Below are 18973 nucleotides of genomic sequence, written 5' to 3' on the forward strand. Positions count from 1 at the left end.
TTTGCTGCCTCTGCAACATCATTGTTTTGTTTGTCAACACACTGCAAGCATGGCTTTTCTGCTCAGGCAGTTGCATATGGGCCGTGCAAAATTGTTGTTTTGAGAACTGTGACGACACACTCCGAGTCTCCGGTGCTGCATGCCAGCTTTGGATAGACGGACTTCCATCCAAAAGAACTGTAGTCTACACCACCAGCCGTGTCAATACCACCTACGATCCAACACCTAGTCAACATCTCAATACATTTAGCATAAAGACAGTGCCTTGTTCGGTTCTTGTGATTGGTCCGCCGCTAGCTCCTTGAAAGCACCAATCGCAGGTAACACTGAACCTGGTATCTGACTGTAAAAGCCAAGCCAGGTTCAGCGTTACCAATCGAAGGTAGCGTGATTGGCAGTTCTCAAGCAATGTAGTGCATCATCAAATGTGCATTGCCTGACACCACCTGTCGCCGGAACACATCCCCACCTGCAGGCTCGAATGAGGTTGCCGCATGCATCATCTTGGATGATAACCATCACCTGGTCCTTCCTAGTTCTTTCGAAGTTAATGCTCCCAGATGATTCCTTCTACACAGATGGAATGATCTGTACCTGCGGAGAGACTGGTGGAGGTAAGCTTCTTCTAGGATGGTGCAGCCATAGTAGGACAAAGTGGGCAGTCCTAATGAAGGGCAGGATTTTGGTTTTACTTGGGTACTACTCCCTCCGTTCGGAATTACTTGTCACAAAAATGGATGTATCTACAAGTAAAATACATCTAGATACATTCATTTCTTGGACGAGTAATTCCGAACGGAGGGAGTAGTAAATTGGTCAGGTATCATCTGCCTCGAGTCTTCAGATGCAATCGCACAACCAATACTTAAAAAAGGAAGAGAGGACACTAGATTTATACATCAGGAGATTATTGGTTGGTCAATTGGCGTGTCTTGTTGCAAACCAACTCTAGCATCTCATAGCATCAACATGTACAAATTTTCTTGGTAAAAACTGATAGAAGAGAACGACATACCTAGCAAGAATCGGGTGACTGTAAAAACTATGCCGCGTGCTGTAAAAACAATGAGTTACGTGTTGCCAGGAAGCTAGTACCTTGCATGTCTTTGTGTTCCCTAAGAAGCACCGGCTTTCCTGTCCTTGGTCTCAATCTTGGAATGCCCCCACTCAGAAACTACAATGTTTCTTCGTGTTTTGTTGCCTGGTGTGGCACACACTACCCGTTCCTTCCAGAAGAATATAGCTGCAAATTCATCTGACAGAAGTATGGTCTGCAAACAAATTGCTGTAGTATCAGTTATTGGTAGCTGGCCTTGTCTGCTTGTTCATCTCCATAGTTTTCGCTGTCACATTCTTGTTCAGGAGGGAATGACATATTCCATAAAGATAACATGAGAGAATGTCTCTAGGAAATAGCTCCAAGCAAGAAAAATAGAAAATACATGTAGAGCCAACATAACACATGAATCAGCAAAGTTGTGTTCGTGTATGATTAATACAGTAACAAAGTAAAGGACAAATGAAGATATCATACCTCGATGCATTTACTAATGGATGATTGGATGGAAGTGTGAAGTTGTACCTTATGCACTTGAGGAAGGAAGCAATATATGGGGGAGACGGCATCCCCCCCCCCCCCCCCCGCGGCTCCATTTCATAGAAATGAAACCAAAGGCATTTTCTATTTTGATATCCCGAAGTCCGAAGACTGAAACCTTATTCATGTCACACAGATTTATCCTCAGTATGTATAAGATATAAATACCACCTCCATAGCACAAATATATCTTTTATTAAGCTGATTCAGCTTATCATTTACAGGGGCAAACACAAGGGACAGCAACATAGGTACAATATACAAAGCCTCTACTTGCACTGTGGTCTTCATCCACTTCCGTTCACAGACAGAAATTAAACTGCTATTTCATCCTTCAAACAATTCATCAATTTTGGTTTTCCACTCCAAGTGAAATTCCCTCACATTTTGTTCTGCAGACTGTCTCTGACTTGCCAAATGTCCACGGTAGACTCGAGTAACAAACTTCAGGATCCTTTTGCGAAGCTCATCTCGAAGAGCTGGACTGGGTACCTTCCAGCACATCTGCTCATTGCAAGCTTCATTGAGAGACAAGACAAAACTCTGCAAGGGAGTCAAAGGCGGAGCTTTGTACCAGAAATTGAAGTTTATCCTTGCCTTTTTCCTGGGAAGCGCGTTTTTTGCAACCCTCAAGGTGGATGCAAATGGTCCCCATGATGCAAATAGGTAACTATTTATGTACCACTTGATGGAGGGTCGGCGTTTCTCAAACCTGGCTTTTACAGTCAGATGAACATCTGATTGCTCGACTTCTTGAAGTATGAAATGTATGTTGTTCATCAAGAATATGTACTGGAGTCCTTTACAAGAAAATTGCCTGGATTGTCTATCAATTACAGATTCCAGATCAGTGATGAGCCCAGATACAAGACGACTTGTCAAGCTCATTCCCTCAACTTTCAGTAGACCATCAGTGTGATCATGACCTACAATCATATCAAGCGAACCTTTATGCTTCACTAGGAGCCTGATGTATCTCATGAGGTACACAGATATCGGCAGGATACCTCCATCATGCACTACTTTCGGTGAGTTGTAAGTCTGAATCAAGCCTTTAAGTTCTGTAACTATTCCCCTTGCAGAGTCCTTCAGTTCTCCATGAACCACCTCAACATCCCCAGCGATAGATTCTGTACAGAAGACTTCCCTGAGAGTGGGGGTAGCATCCATGAGTGCAGTGTACATGTTCAATACACAGAATAGCTTCTCAGGCGACTTCCTGACCCCATGGTCAGATACAATTGAAGCAACAGTCAACAGACGCCTAATAGGTTCTTTTGCTGCTTCTGAAAGTTCATGATGTGTAAATCCATTGCATGCGCGATGATTTTGCTTGAGAAGTTGCATCTGCAGTGTCTTGAGAACACTGACAATATACTCCAACACCGCAGGCCAGCTCTTGATGTATTTCCAATGTGCCTCCCCTAAATCTTGGGGATCTACTCCAATGAGTGAGTCAAAGCCACCAATTAACTGGCACCCACTGAAGATGTCACAGTATTTGATGTTGAATGCCTGGTACAAGTCCCTTGAGTGCTCAGCTAAAATTTGCTGGTTTACTAGCTCCCTGAAAGTGTGAAATGACTTGAGACCAATTATAGCGTTGAACCTACAATCATTGTATATATAGGTTGAATTCATCACTAGGGAAGGGTCATCAAGATGCTCCATGTCAAAGGTGTCGGCGGTGCTTCGAGAGTTGAAGAAAGAAGAGGATTTCGTGGTGTTACTATTACTGCCTGAGAAGTGGCAACCTACCAAAGAAGGCATGCCAATTTTTCTGTCTGTGTGCTGATGCCTGTAAATAAACAAGAGTGTAAGGAAAATGCTGATGAACAGATCACAGAAGCTAGCAAGATTGTCATGTCAGGGTAACAATAAATTTTATGTTTTATTAGGGAACTGTAATAAAATTGTTTACTCTGGCAGAAAAAAAGTACAGTCAATCATGTTCCCTTACAACCGAGAAAAGGGGATATGCTGGAAAAAAATGCCACGTGATAAAACAATGGACTTCAAATGAATGCTCGTGTCTCCTTTTATATCAAAAAAAGAACTCTACCATTTTGTGATTGATTACTGGAACTGCACTTAATTTTTTTCTATTAATAGGCAGAATATATGCCGGCAAGGGAAATTTATAAAAGCTTGAAGTGGTACCAAAAGGGAAGGAGGTAAATTTGTTTTGTCGATTGTCATAGATGCCTAACAGTTCAACTGTGTTCTAACCTCCCACCAAGCAGTATCATCTACCACGGTGTTTTGACCTGGCTTGGTCTTCTGCATTGCACGTCAGGCCTTCACCAAAATGAGCAGGAGGGGCTTCGACACGACGACTATTTTGGTGCCTTGGTTCATCTGGAAGGACTGTAACAACAGGGTTTTCAACAATGAGCCCATGTTGGTAGAGCAGCTCATCGACAGAGACAAGGATGAATACAAGCTCTGGTACATGGTGGGAGCAAAGGGTCTGTTGCGAGTTTTGGCTTAGCCTTGTACAGTTTTTATTTTATTTCAGTACAGTTTCTGTTTCTTTAGTCGTATCGTTCCTTTGAGTGCTTGGCCATTCTTGGTTGTTCCGATTCGTTTACTATCTTAATGCATTGACATGCAGTTCCTCTTCATGGTCTAAAATATAAACCCCAAAAGAACATGCAAGGTTGATTAAGGATTTGTTCAGTACCTGCTGGCAACGAGAATTCCCTCATGAAGATACAGAATATTGCACAAACAGTCGGCTTGTTTTTCCAAAGCATCTGCTGTCTTGCTCTTCCAGCCATGTTTTCTACATCAAAACCCAGAGATCACATGAAATACATTAGAAACTTGGTGCGATATTTAATACTGTAAGTAGTAATATACCTTCTTTTAACACCCATAACGAGTGTGGTAACCTTCTGGTCTTTGACTACCTCCCCAAGTCCAACGACCACATCATCTTTGTCAATTATGAGTATATCTGCTTGGACCTAAAAGAAATGCACAATATCAGTGCCCTACTCTTTCCTTAAAAAAATGAATTGTGTACAAAAGAACACAGCCACGGACTAATCATTTCAGTTTCAGCATTCACCTTATACATTTGCAAGCACTCCTTTAAGTTCTTCTCAATCACGTTTTTCTCACTTATCCTGTGCGCACGAACATGATCTTCTGTCAACTTGCTTGCTGCCACTGAAGCTCCCAATACGGCTGAAACAAACAGCTACAAAATGTTAAAGAGGTGAAAAATATCTGTAAATTTTCTCCAAGCAGCATGACTACTTGTGATTCATTAGAATCAAGGAGTTACATAACATCGGACAAACTAGAAGCAGACAAAAAGAGAATTCTTACTTGGGGTAGTTGGCCTGTGGATGTGGACAAGAACTAACAACATCTGTGGTGGGATGAAGTGCAAAGCCCATCGGAGAGTAAGCCAACACTGCTTAGCATCATCCCCCACTGCCAGGTGTACCTTCTCACTTGCAGGTCGAGGTACAGTTGCCAGATCCATGAGCTCAGATGTCCTTTATTTCCTTTAGTGCATTAATTAACAGCATTCATGCACATGTTAGCTCCACCTGTACTTAGCCTCCCCCAAATGATCATTCTGTGGTTTATTGTGTGCACAGATGCGCAATGCCTTCTGTTGATGGTAGATTATTGTTTTAAAGATGCAGTTAAATTTCTCTTAGGTCACTAGGAAACAAAGAATAACTCCAAACCACAATGGCTTATCTGGACAGCATATTCCCATTTGAAGGAATGATTCTATGAAGGAGTGTAGGGCAAGTTTCTGTCAGCTTCAAGGAAATTTCCGAATCTGAATGGGACAATAAGGAGAGGTAAAACCAAAGTTCTGATGCTCAACGCATCATATCTGTCTAGTTCTGTACGTCGGGTACAATGATCATCCTTGTTAACACAGACAGAACGGCGTATTCACAAACACTTTTTTAGTTACTACTACTACTAGCTCCATTCCAAAATGGATGATGCTTTAGGTGTGCAGTCAAACTTCTCTATCTTTGAAAAGTAATAATTAGTAACACAATTTTAGTTGGTTATGTTTAGGTTTGCCGTGCATAGGTTTCATAATTTTCCCGACTCCTTTACACACCGTATTCATATAAAGTAAAAGTGGCCATGAAAAAAACAAAATGGCATCTAGTTTGGAATAGAAAGGATACAACTAAGTACAAGTTTGATTTACATGGCAACAAGATACCCCTAATTCTTTCCCACGAAACAAAAAGATACCCTTAATTCTTTCCCTGTGATTCGCCTAATTCAGTCCCCAATTGAGTTCAATCACACCTTATGATCCTGACTCCTGAAATGGACAAATATTTTGGCGAAGGATGCGCACATTACAAAAACGTCTCAAGTCAAGTAAAGAATGGCAACTCCTACAATATGGCACACGATAATGAGGAAACAAGGATTTCTGTACAACTTGTAGTATGCCAGCAATTTATGTAGAGCACACACATTATTTCAAATTCAAACATTTATATGAATGGTATTCAGGTTTATTATAGGAAACAACTATACAAGTAAGAGGGAGCACTAATCCATTTATCCTGTCGATATGACAGCCTATTACATTGCAGTAACTAGTTAGTATCTCACAAAACCTGTGGTATGCTCTCTCTTCAAAGTTGAAAACACTTGCTCAAAGAGTCACACATCTTCACCTTTCTCGGATTATACCTTCACCTTTCTCGGATTATACCTTCCGAGAGTCACACATCTTCGAGATTAACTCAAATGCCAAAGCAAAGCAACTTCATGGGGAAGTGAAGTGACAGATGAAGACTCCATATGCGGGCAGGCAATGCATTCAAATTAGGTTTTTAAACTATGACCACAAGAGCTTCTACTCTATAAGTTCCAGCGAATTTAGCTTGTGGTAACATAAGTAGGCCATGCCCTCAAATGATCGACCGTATTTGCATTGGCCAGTAGCTAGTGGTTGCTTCCTCACAAAGCTTTGGAGTCCCCAAGAATCTCATCAAGAAATTTCAGTCCTATTTGTAGATATGCTTTCAGGTGTATGTAGAGTGCTAACTTCATGTATGAAATCCAGATATTTGCTCCATAACCTCACACAAACAATCGGCAGAAGCCTAGCAGAGGTGAACAGAAGATGAACTATGAGGAACACGTCCAGAATCCAAATCCTAAAAAATAAAGAATGATGATGGGGATAAACCATGAACAGAGGTATGAAATACTTAAGTACCCCCTCTGTCCCAAAATAAGTGTCTCAACATTAGTACAAAGTTGTACTAAAGTTAAGACACTTATTTTGGGACGGAGGGAGTAACATTTAAGCAATTTTACCATATGGAACAAAAAAATGGCAATTCAAATTTCTCCCTCAATGCAACTATTATCATACTATTCTGCTACCAATATGACGGAAGCTAGAGATGGATGTAGTTGAATGAAAAATGGGACCAAGAGGGCCTTCTGTAGAAGCAACGACTTTTTCTTAGTTTTTGACCATCAAACTAACACTGCAGCTATCAAAGACCAAAGACAGGGAGAAACAGGGGCATACTCTGCTTGGTGCTGCCTAGCTTTTATTGAAGGCACGACACTGCAATGTCAAAAGTTACTAGTGCCTAGTCATGGCATAGCACAAAGACAAGGTTCATCTTGTTATAGCCTGAGTCCACCAGTTCAGTAATTTCATCAGCTACTTGCAGTAAATATATACTAATCTGTTGCAAGACAATAAATCCTCGCGGAGGAAAAATATTCCCACAACCTAGTGGACCCTAATTACAAGCAAACTAAGCCAAGACAGTAATCCTAGTCGATGACTAAATTAGTGCAAAATAAAAGAATAGAATAACGAAGATGTGCACTAGGCAGTAAGGGTTCGAAGTAAACATAGGTTGATACGCTAGTGTGTGGAACACTGAATATATTTATTTTTTACAGTGGCCGGCACTTAAGCTGCTAACCATAAAGATATCAAGGTTTATCAGATTGATTCTCAAGGACCTCTGATTGGCTAACTCCAGCATATAGAATAACATATGTTCATGACTATACCTGACTAATTTTAAATACTAAAATCATACTCCCTCGTCCGAATTACTTGTCACAGAAATGGATAGAAATGGATGTATCTAGAACTAAAAATATGTCTAGATACATCCATTTCTGCGACAAGTAATTCGGGACAGAGGGAGTAAAACACTGCAAAACATCAAGCAATACGTCATTGTTTTGTAAGAGAACGTACCGTGCAACAACTAACACAGGCCATACAATTAGTGTACTGTGATTTGGGAGATAAAGGCAATCTTCTCCCACTCTGGACCTTGCCTCTCAAGTAACCCTTTAGTCAACCTTGAGTCGCACCCAGCCAAATGAAGAAATTCCAAGGATGACGGGATACTGCTCGGTAATGACTGAAACCCTGGGCAGTGTGATATACTCAGTTTATTAAGAGATATCATTCTCTCCATCTCAGAAGGTAATGACTCTGCTGTGACCATTGGACACCTCTCAATGATCAAACTTTTCAGGAAAATGGAGCTTTCCAAGGTAGCCACGGAGGAAAGGTTCTGGCAATTCTCAAAGCACAAGTGTTGAAGTGTTGTCAAATACCTTGAACCAACTGGCAAGTCAAATGACATGATATTCTTGCAGTCAATTATCTCTAAGGAAGCGAGAACAGTTAAGTGTTGCAAACACAAATTAAGCCTCGCATCATCCATGTCGCACTGCCATAACCGTAGTTTTCTTAGTGATGTTAGTAACTTAAATTTTTCGGCAGCCACTGATCCCCAACAACTCCTAATGTTTAGAACCTCAGTAGCTTCAAGGTGTTGCTGATGTAATAAGAACCCTTCACTCAGAATACTTGCGGAAGAAATTTCCAACATGAATTTGCTTGATCTAGATGAACAATGAGGGGACAACTTGAGATGTGAAACTTTACTTCGTTCTACCGTCACTCTTTTTATTGTATAAGGAAGCAAGGGCACTTCATCCAACTTTGGACAGTTTGAAATCTTCAACTTTTGCAGGGAAGGGAAAAATGAGTGACCAGTTTCTCCTGTCCAGCGAACTAAATTCGGCATGTCATCAAATTCAAGATCCTTTAGAGATTGAAATGCCATCAAGCCACCATAGAACGAAGGGCCAATTTCAGCAACAGAATTCATTTCCTTCAGGTGCAACACCCTCAGAGATGGAAGCTGCCCCAGAGGAGGAAGCCACTTCCACCTTCTGCAATTAGCTAGATACATGCATTTCAGGTGGGACAACGTTTTCAGCTGCAACCACCTCGGCGATGATGCCCCTTTGTACCTTGCAATGTGAAGTTCTTCCAGATTAGGATGAGGTTGTAAGCAGTTCAATACTTCAGCGTCTATGTTGGGACCAAAATCTAAATTGGCAACACTCCATTCAAATTTTAAAATGTTCACGTGTTGCTTATTCGCCAATTGAGCTTCACAAGCTTCCTCTTTGCATTGAACATTTTCCAGATTCTTGATGCTAAGAAGCCCATGAAGATCCTTCATATCCTTCAACTCTTCTAAGGTTCGCCCCTTTTCCTTTTTAACATGGAACTCAACAGAACCTTGAAGGTTAACCAGACTACCAATACCTCTTATTGTTGAGATGTATTTTGACTCGATGCCAAGATATCGCAAGCTGGTCAACTGGTGCATACCCTCAGGAAATCCATCAAGCTGGCACTTCTTCGGAATATCAAAAGTCTGAAGATGCAATAATCTGCTCACAGATTCAGATATGGTCTTGATAGTATCAGGAAGTGCTATGTAGCGTAGATGAGTTAGTACGTCAATTTCTTCAGGTAACTTGGATATATCACATCCGGTAAAATCCAACGTGCGCACATTCTTTATCTCAGCGAGAAAACCATCTGGGATAGGACTCAGGGGCATCAAAGGATCTCTAAACACAATCAGTGTCCTTAATCTCTTCAGATCATATTGGTCTTTTATCTTTCCTAAACAGTTACTTGAAACTGACAAGTGTCTGATGGTTGGCAGTATGTTTCTGGACATGTCACCTTCGACCCTCCCACAATCACCATCAGAAACCATTTGTGCCAAGTCATGAATCAAGTCATGCATGAGATACAGCCTTTTGTTTCCTTGCTTGACCGTCTGAAAGAATGACCTTGACAAAAGTTGTTTGAAATACTCTTTACCACAATCCTCCATGCTTCTGCCATTTTCCATCTGAATGAAACCCTGTGATATCCACATCCTAACAAGTTTCTTAGGCTCAAACTTCCAATTCTTCGGAAATATACTGCAATATGCAAAGCAACACTGCAAGTGTGGTGGAAGATGATAATAGCTTGACAAAAGTGTGGTGACAACATCACCATGAATATCTGTCTCCAAGATACTGTTCCAATACCTTGCCCTTCGATCAACATTAAGCATCCCGCCAATAACTTTAGCTGCGAGAGGGGATCCTCTTAGCTTCAAAGCAATCTTTCTCCCAATCTCCTGCAACTGCAGATATTCACAACTCTTCTCACAACCCAATGCGTGCTTCTTGAGCAACAACCAATGCTCTTCGGTACCCAATCCAGCCAACATCATTGGGATCCTTACACCTAGCATGTCAGCCACCATCTTCATGCGTGTAGTCACAACTATTCTGCTATCTTGCTCACCATTCTTCAGAGGTGATAGTAGCTCCTTCCACTGGTCCACGTTCTCCCAAATCTTCCTCCCACTATCATCCCAAACATCATCAAGGATGAGCAAGAACCTCTTCCCTTCAACGGCAGAACGCAGCAAGCCTTGCAGAGAATCAAAATTGACTAACCCAGGATAGTCCTTCGACTCCTTCCCCTTTGTAGCCGCCTGCAGTATCTCCCTAGTAAGCTGCATTAGATTCATACAGCTCGAGACGCGCACCCACATCTGGAGATCGAAGTGAGCCTGGATGCTCACATCATTGAAGGCCATCTGCGCCAGCGTCGTCTTGCCAATGCCACCATCGCCAACAATGGCAACAACCGGGACGCCCTGGTTCCCGAGTTGAGCAGGGCCAGGGTCACTACACCCGACTAACCTTTCCATCAGTTCGGCGAGCTCGCGGCCCCGGCCAAAGAGAGTGTCGTCGACCGGGACGGCAGAGCTAAAGTTCCCGGCCGGCTCGTTACCAAGCCGCGGAGAGGCGGCCGCGTCCAGCTTGACGAGGTGCGCGATCTCAGCATAGGCCGCGGAGGCGGCGACGAGATTCTCTAGGACGGAGGGGAGCCGACTGAGGGGCTCGTCGGAGCGGAACAGGCGGCGGCAGAGGGAGAGGGAGAAGTCGAGGATGCGGCGGAGCTTATGGCGTGGGGCGGCGAGGGAGTCGGCGAGGCGGCCGTAGTGGATGTTGTCGAGGAGGTCGTCGGCGTCGTGGGCCGCGTCCCTGAGGCGGTGGAGCCAGGCGACGAGGGCGGGGTCAGAGGGGCGGCGCCGGGCGCGCTCGACGTCGGCGGCGTTCATCTGGAGGCGGAGGAGCTCGCCAGAGAGGCGCGCGAGGTCGGCGGGCGCGTCCCCGGATCCTCCCGGGAGGTATCGCGCGAGGTCTTCCGCGAAGGACCTGGCCCGGTCGCCCAGGCACTGCAGCAGCGGCGACACCAGCCACCCCGCCGCCGCGCCGGCCGCGCCGGCCGCGGTCGATGGAGCCATGTCGGGGGTCGGGGAGGCTTTGCTTGCTGTTGGTCCCGAAGATGGGAGTGGCGCGGTGGGAGGGGCGGAGGCACCGCCGCGTCCATGGTGAAGTAGGGGATCCGGGGGGAACGGCGAGGCCGCGCGGCCTTGGAAACTTCGAAAAAAATCGAAACTTGGACGAAGTTTCGCTGCTTCTCGTCTACCTTCTCGTTCGTCACGATAGGACAAGAGGTTCACATCGGGAATTTCGTTGGGCCGGTCTCGTCCGGCCAATTTACCTCTGGCCGCGCCTATGTTAGTGAACCGGGCGGCTTGTATATGTACAGAGTCCATCACTTCACTTGCGGCCCATTGTTTATCTAATAAGAACTGGCGGCCCGGTTTTGTTGTAACTTCCTGTGTGCTCCCTCCCTGTTCTGTCCGAAAATTTTGGGTCGTCCTACGCGTCTACCGGCGGATCCTTTAAAAAGATCTGCCGGTCTACGAGCCATTCGATCTGACGCAATATCCTGATCAAGTGTAATTGTCACTTTTGCAATAAAAGTCATGTTGCAAGAGCAATTTTGCAACACAGGTTTTGTTGCAGAGATATTTGTAACAAAGGTTGTGTTGCAGATTTTTTTTTCAACAGAGATCTTGTTGCAGAGTATTTTTGAGATTTTATTTTTGCAACAGAGCTCTTGTTGCATTCTTTCTTTGCAATAGATGTCTTGTTGCATAAAGGCACCGTGTTGCATTGCTTGCGGTCATGGCCTCGAGCAGGAGCTCAGTCTCGTTGGGGAAGGGAGGAGACGTATTGCGTATGCGATGATGGTGGTGGTGGAGGTGATGCAGCATGGGGCTGGAGCAGCATAGCTGGGCGACGGCGGCCAAAGCGGAGCTCCGTCGTGCGCGCTCGAGCAGCCACGGCCACACGTTGCGAGTGGACACAGGAAGACGAGAAGAGGCAACCTCGTCGACGTGCTGCCGGTGGCGAGTGGAGCAACGCATGGAGGCGTTGACTTAGCTAGGAGCTTGGGAGAGCACGAGAGGATCCAGATCCAGATCCCACAAACACATCCCTTGTTGCGATGGGGGAGATTGGGACAACGGCTCAGTTGCAAAATCTAGTCTAGGTAATACGTTGCTCTCGAGCCATCTGGTTAAAATCCGATCTGACAGCCACGGAGCCGACGGACGTAGGCGTCATTATCAGTCCGGTGATTTGAATTATTTCCCAAACTTTTTGGGAATTATTCATTTTTAACACAATACAGATACAGACACTCATACTTACGCACATACACTCACCTCTATGAACGCACGCACACCCTACCCTATGAGCACCTCCGAGAGACGGAGCCGGCACATCATCTTAAGATTGATAGTTGCCACAGACGCTTTTTGTAGTCAACGGGTAAGTCTCCTTCCACTGAAGCACATCGCCGGAAGGCCTAAAATAAATCCAGAAAAATGCATTCACCGGTGTCAAGTTTAGCACATGAACTCAAATGGACTAGGGATACCACTGTCCTTCTAAACATCCAACCACATGTTGGTTTGCATTTTGCGAATGTCTGAAACGTGCAACTATTCTTGCCGGAGTCCGAAACTTGCAACTTCAAAGCCTACATGAGGCATCAAACAAGTAGTGAATACAAACTAGAAATTTAGGACCCTCATATTTTGTAAACGTTCACCAGAGTGAAATTTCGAACGATTTTGATGGTATTTTTAGTGTATGTGGGGTGGCAGTTTATTCATGGCGACATACCATTTTCTAGGATGAAGTCTGAAAAACTGTCATCTTCCCAGAAAATGTCATGTCGTTCTGAAGAAACTGTCATCTCACCTACACTAAATATGCCACCAAAATTGTTTGAAATGACATATGTTCCCAGCAAACGTTCGCCAGGTAACATTACCAAAATTTAAGCAGATTCGGCATCTACTATCCTAACGCAACTACACTCTGCAGGCAGAGTCCAAAGATATCAAGGGCACCCCTATAGCTCATTGTGAGCTCTGACTTCCAGCTTGCCTGCAACAAAATTTAAATGGGCCATATAAAGGTTCAGTTTTTCTTATATAAATCTTTAAAAATATATTTTTCCACTAATTTTATGTTGCCAGTTTTATAAAATGAAAATATTCAAGTCTTGCAAAAAATAGAAGATTCAAACATATGAAAAAAATATCATTGAATTTTAAATAAGTGTTCATGTTTATTTTAAATGATATATATACCCAGATTAAGAATTATTTCTGTATTTGGAAAAGAGAATAATCTTTTATTTGTCACTGTGATGTTCATTTTTTTGGTAAATAAATATGTCCATGTTGATCAATAGAACGTTATGCGTGTGAAGAAAGTGTTTGTGCACTTTTTAAAAACAAAAAGATTCACATACTCAAAAATAAATGTGCATGTACAACATAAAAATCATCCGCGTTCTTTAGCACAGAGAATAAATAAAAAGCAAAAAAACAAAGGTGAAAAAGGAAGAAGAAAAGAGAACAAATAGAAAAATGAAAAAAGGTTAACAAACGTAAAATCAAAATAAAGAAAAGCAATGAAATATAAAGAAAACGAAAATAAGGAATAACAACATTAAAAGCCAGACAAAAAACTAAGTTATGCAGAAAACGGGATCCCAACGTGTTCTAAAAAAGTTCCAGTTCCCAAGAGTGCAACAAAACTACATCATGAAAATCCTCTTTCACAAAACTAAAAGAGACACCTTCCCTAGAAAATACTAAAATGACACACCAGGTACAAAATCGTTACGTCGTTCGGAGCTCTAAGGGCAACTCTAACATGGTTCACCAAATTGTACCCAACATGTTCGGACCGTGTGCTCTGGACACTTCTGGTCATCCAGTGAAGGACATTAAATGTCCACGGACATCCAATATCCTCCAAACCGGTATGAAATTTAAGGGAGATTTGGGGACATCCGAATGTTCGCCCTGGCCCAATTGTTAGTTGGGCCTATCTCCCCACACCATAATCCATGTGTTGTTTTCCTCTCGAGGCCTCATTCGGTTTGGAGAAAATCAAAATGTAGGAATTAAAAATAGTATAGAAATTTGATAGGATGACACTTGCCATCCTAAGGAAATGTCTTGCCTCGTTCCTACGCACAAAATGAGCTTTGAGTGGATGTGTAGATTTCTCCAAAAACACAGGAAATGAATAGTATTTCTATGAAATTTCTGTACGCGTTTCCTACAAACCGAATGCATCTATAGGAATTTTTTCTATGGAATCCTTGTTCCTACGTTTTTTTCTATAGAAATCCTCCAGACCGAATGAGCCCTGAACCACTGGCCGAGTTTGATGACTATGATTGGACGGCCGACTTTCCTAGTCCCTACAACTATCCCGAGATACATTAGGACGTGTTCCGTGACATTTGATACTCGATGTTGTCCATTTGGTGAACCACAATGGTGTTGCCCTAACTTCGGTCGCCAAACAGGACAGCATAGATGCAGGCATGCAGCTGAACAGGACCGAGCAATGCTGCCCGTGTAACCGTGTTCAGTGCCCACACGAACAACCATGCAAATTCACGAACAACAAAATATAGACACCCATCCACTAGCACTACCACTCAATGACTCAACCAACGGGCATGGTTCCATACACCACCGCGTTACACGCACGCTACAGCGCGCCACTGCACGCGCACAGCACTCTGAGCGCGCTGCGCTGCACTGCACGCACGCTCTCTCGTCACCCTCGCCGAACCACAGAGGAGCTGCCGTCGCCGCTGCCGCCTGCCGCCGCAGACCGATCATCAGAGCTCCCGTAGCCGCGCGTCAGGATCCATCCAGATCTCCTCCGAGCGCGATCGCTGAAGCTGGGCGGGGACGCCGAACCCGCTGACAGTGCGGGGCACGGGGCGTGGCCGGCGTGGGGAGGCGCGGACCTGCCGCTGTCCCCGCATCGGCCGGCACATCGCGCTCACGCTGCGCCGTCGCCAGTCCAGCAGCGTACGTGCGCGCGTGCGTGACCAATGGCCGCTGCCCCGCAGGTACGGGGATCCAAGGGGCGTCGCCTCACGTCACGCGTACCACCGCCGTGCCGGCCTCGGCGCTCCATGCTCTTCTTGTTACCGTGCCTACTGCATGCACTGCTCGGGTCGTATCTCCGTCTTCACTTTTCACCTCCATCCGCTGGATGGACCTTTGCATGCCACTTGCGAGGAAATGGATGATTGATGTGACCGCTGCGCTGTAGATCCAGCCGGCCGTTGCATTGCAGGAGGGACAGTCTTGTCAACTACAGCAGTCGGTCCTCACCTCCGTCAGAAACAACCCGCTATGAGCCGTATGGGTAAAAAAACTGAGGCCAACTCCACCGCAGAACCCGTCCGGCTTTGTCCGTATGGGGCAAAATCTGGCCCAGCGGGCACACCCAAACGGACAAGCACGTCCGTTCGCGTCCGCTTTTGTCCGGCTTAACCCCAAAACTAGACCAAACTTGAGCCACGAATGCTCCCGAACGGACAGAAAACGGACGCTCTCCTCGCCCCTCTCGTCCGCTCCCGTCCGCCCCTGTCCGCCCTCTGGCCCACATATCAGTGAGACAAGAGCTACCGCGCGGCCTGCGAGGCCAGCGGCGCAAGACGCAGCTGCGGTGCGCGCGGGGCGGGACGGGACTGGCGAGCTCGGGTTGAGGTATAGGCGCGCGGCGGCGGCGCGCTCGGGCGGTGCGGCGGCGAGCTCGGGACGGGGCTTGGGAGTGCGCGCGCAGCACGACGAGCTCGGGGTGGAGCAGCGGCGCGTGCGCGGCGGGGCCGCGGCGAGCTGGGGTCGGGGCGGGCGCGCGCCCGGGCCGCACGGCGAACTCAGGGCGAGGCGGCGGCACACGCGAGGCGGCACGGCGAGCTCGGGGCGGATCTGTGGCGCGCGCGGGACAGGGCAGGGGTGCGCGCGCGGCACGGCGAGCTCGGGACGGAGCCGCGGTGCGCGCGGGGCGGGGCCGCGGCGAGCTCGGGTCGAGGCGGGGGCGCGCCCGGGCCGCATGGCGAGCGCGTGGGGATGAGCGCAGCGAGCTACGAGCAAGGCGGGGCGGCGGCAAGCGAGCACGGGCGCGCGCGGGCCGACGCTGCAGCGAGGCGGAGGAGCTCGGGGCGGACCGTTTGGGGCGAGCTCGGGGCGGAGCGGGACGGGGTGGGGCGGGACGGGGCGGGGCGACGCAGGGCGAGGCGGCACGGCGAGCAGCAAGGGCGGGGCGGGGTGGCGCGGGCATGTCGCGGCTGCTGCGGGCGCGCGCGCGATACCGCGAGCTCGGGCGCGAGGTGGCACGGCAAGGCGTCGGCAGCGCGCGGGGCGGCTTGGCGAGCTCGGTGCGACGCGCGGGCGTCGGCAGGCGACCTTGAGGCGGAGGCGGACGAGCTCCACGCGTCGACGGCGTGCTTTGCAAGGTGCTGCGACGAGCCGGGACGGACCATTTGGGGTCCCGAACGGCATCTGCGCGTTGGGCGCGCCTGTCCGCCCCCGGACGTCCGCCGAATCGCACCCCAAACGGACGCGAGCGGACGTCCGGATGGGGTCTAGCGGTGGAGTTGGCCTGATGTGCGCACCGCACGCATCATGAGTTGAGCCATCTCTGGCTGTTTTTTACAGTGTTCGGGCATACAGTAGATGAGGTTCTTTGTGCAGCTGGGCTGATCTCTCTTCCCGACCCGGTAGAAACAGACAGTCTGACGGATGGGGTTCACACTTCACAGCCTTGCTGAGAAGGGCTGGATCTCAGTAAGCGAAAAACGCACACGTGAAGCTAGGTTTTTGCAGTTTTAGTCCGTGTCGGGTGAGAGACCACGTAACAGTGGTAAATAGTTGTAGGGTACACTGCTCATAGTAACAAATTTGCAGTGGCAGGTAGTATGAAATTGGATGGAGGTGGTGTCTGATTGGACAGGGCAAAGCGAGCAGGAGCAGCACCCAGCGCCGGGCACATGGAGGTGCCGGCCAGTGCGCCGGCTGGCCATTGTACGGATGGCCTTCCAGATCCACCCCGATCTTTCCTCCTTCTATCTTTACCTCACCGATCAGCTGGGTAAAGTTGTGGAGCACCTCTCTCTTGATTTGGCGCGCGCCCGGCGCCCCATGCATGTCTGTCTGTCCGTGTTACTGGGATTGGGGTGACATGATCGTGGGCGTGGCACACGTTTGCCGCCGTACGTGCGATGTGTGTGACGACGTCACCGCTCGTTGCATGAGCGGCTAGACTCGGACAAAATCTGTGCCATGCTGCCAGCTCTACACCAGTATTTATGCCGAAGGACGAGCTTTGCAGCACCTCGCCAATATAGGCAAAGCTTATCATCGGAGAAATTCCAGCAAACCACGTTTGTGCGTGCAAAGAATCCTACTCGATCCAACAATTTTATACGACTATAAGTGACCAAAAAATGTGTTTTCTCTCCTCCCTCGGCGGCTAGGGCAAGCTCTCCCCTTTAGGCATTGCCGGCGAGTCGTGGATTCGTCTTTCTTCTGCCCGCGGCTTTGGTGGCCGGTGGTGGGGAGAGAAATCCCGGTGCCTTTGATCCGGCTAGTAGTTTAGGTTAGGGTTCTCAGTGCTCGTAGGTGCGGTGTTCGAACAGATAGTGGCACTTATTCTTTGAGTTTGTCTTCTATGTTTCGGTCCTCTTCAACTTTGTCCATTTGGAAATAGTTGATGGAGCTCCGGCATAGATTTTCATCGTCTCCTCAAGCAGGCCAGGTTAGGGTTTTCTCGTCGCGCGTGCATGATTGTGAGATTTGGTGTCAGTTGTGTCCGATCTATTCAATTCAAGGGTTCAACGTTGACGACTGCAACTCCAGGGTGATGGTCCTTAGGGATACGTGCACGAAGAGTTCCCGCCCGTCATCCTCAAGGTCAAGCCAGCTCCGGTTGGGAGCGGCGACAGCGGCGCGTCAGCGGCTCATTCTAGCGACGGTAGTAGTCGTTCGATAGACTAGAGACACCGCTGTATTTATTATTATATTTGAGGTGCCTCGTACTTCTGAAACTTCTGTAATATATATAAATATCTTTGCAAAGGAAAGAATGAATCCTACTTGAACTGATTTTTTTTATAGAAAAGGAGGATGACCCCCGGCCTCTGCATCTGGGAGATGCATGCGGCCATTTTATTGATTTTCGAGGACCTTACAAAGTAGTGCAATAATATGCCTGAATCCGCCATCTTGGCCATTTTATTGATTGTCTGTTGTTCATGCTATAATTGTATTAACTGGAAACCGTAATACATGTGTGAATACATAGACCACAACATGTCCCTAGTAAGCCTCTAGTTGACTAGCTCGTTGATCAATAGATGGTTATGGTTTCCTGACCATGGACATTGGATGTCATTGATAACGGGATCACATCATTAGGAGAATGATGTGATGGACAAGACCCAATCCTAAGCATAGCACAAGATCGTGTAGTTCGTTTGCTAGAGCTTTTCTAATGTCAAGTATCATTTCCTTAGACCATGAGATTGTGCAACTCCCGGATACCGTAGGAATGCTTTGGGTGTACCAAACGTCACAACGTAACTGGGTGGCTATAAAGGTGCACTACAGGTATCTCCGAAAGTGTCTGTTGGGTTGGCACGAATCGAGACTGGGATTTGTCACTCCGTATGACGGAGAGGTATCTCTGGGCCCACTCGGTAATGCATCATCATAATGAGCTCAATGTGACTAAGGAGTTAGCCACGGGATCATGCGTTACGGT

The 18973-nt window shown here is 46.9% G+C and overlaps 2 protein-coding genes across 4 annotated transcripts; both read right to left on the reverse strand.

Moving 5' to 3' along the window:
• Window positions 1–1697: 1697 nt before the first annotated feature.
• Window positions 1698–5966, reverse strand: LOC109774191 (exocyst complex component EXO70B2-like). Its single transcript, XM_020332903.4, has 5 exons — window positions 4934–5966; window positions 4671–4789; window positions 4460–4566; window positions 4281–4382; window positions 1698–3395 (listed from the first exon to the last, which is right to left on the reverse strand). Exons 1-5 carry the CDS (start codon window positions 5091–5093, stop codon window positions 1925–1927), a joined length of 1959 nt encoding a protein of 652 aa, XP_020188492.1. The 5' UTR covers window positions 5094–5966; the 3' UTR covers window positions 1698–1924.
• Window positions 5967–6136: 170 nt separating this feature from the next.
• Window positions 6137–11498, reverse strand: LOC109774180 (putative disease resistance protein RGA3). 3 transcript variants are annotated; one of them, XR_005773663.3, is made up of 3 exons: window positions 7839–11498; window positions 7146–7253; window positions 6137–6708 (listed from the first exon to the last, which is right to left on the reverse strand). XR_005773663.3 is itself a non-coding variant. In XM_020332893.4 (2 exons), the coding sequence occupies exon 1, from the start codon at window positions 11269–11271 to the stop codon at window positions 7867–7869; it is 3405 nt and encodes a 1134-aa protein (XP_020188482.1). In that variant the 5' UTR covers window positions 11272–11498; the 3' UTR covers window positions 6137–6708; window positions 7839–7866. The 3 variants fall into 3 exon arrangements, 2 of the variants coding, with proteins under 2 accessions (XP_020188482.1, XP_020188483.1); XM_020332893.4 differs by lacking the exon at window positions 7146–7253; XM_020332894.4 differs by lacking the exon at window positions 7146–7253 and having other exon boundaries at window positions 6137–6762.
• Between the last annotated feature and the right edge of the window lie 7475 nt (window positions 11499–18973).

This window comes from Aegilops tauschii, chromosome 3 (assembly GCF_002575655.3).
Source record: "Aegilops tauschii subsp. strangulata cultivar AL8/78 chromosome 3, Aet v6.0, whole genome shotgun sequence".
Lineage (NCBI taxonomy): Eukaryota > Viridiplantae > Streptophyta > Magnoliopsida > Poales > Poaceae > Aegilops > Aegilops tauschii.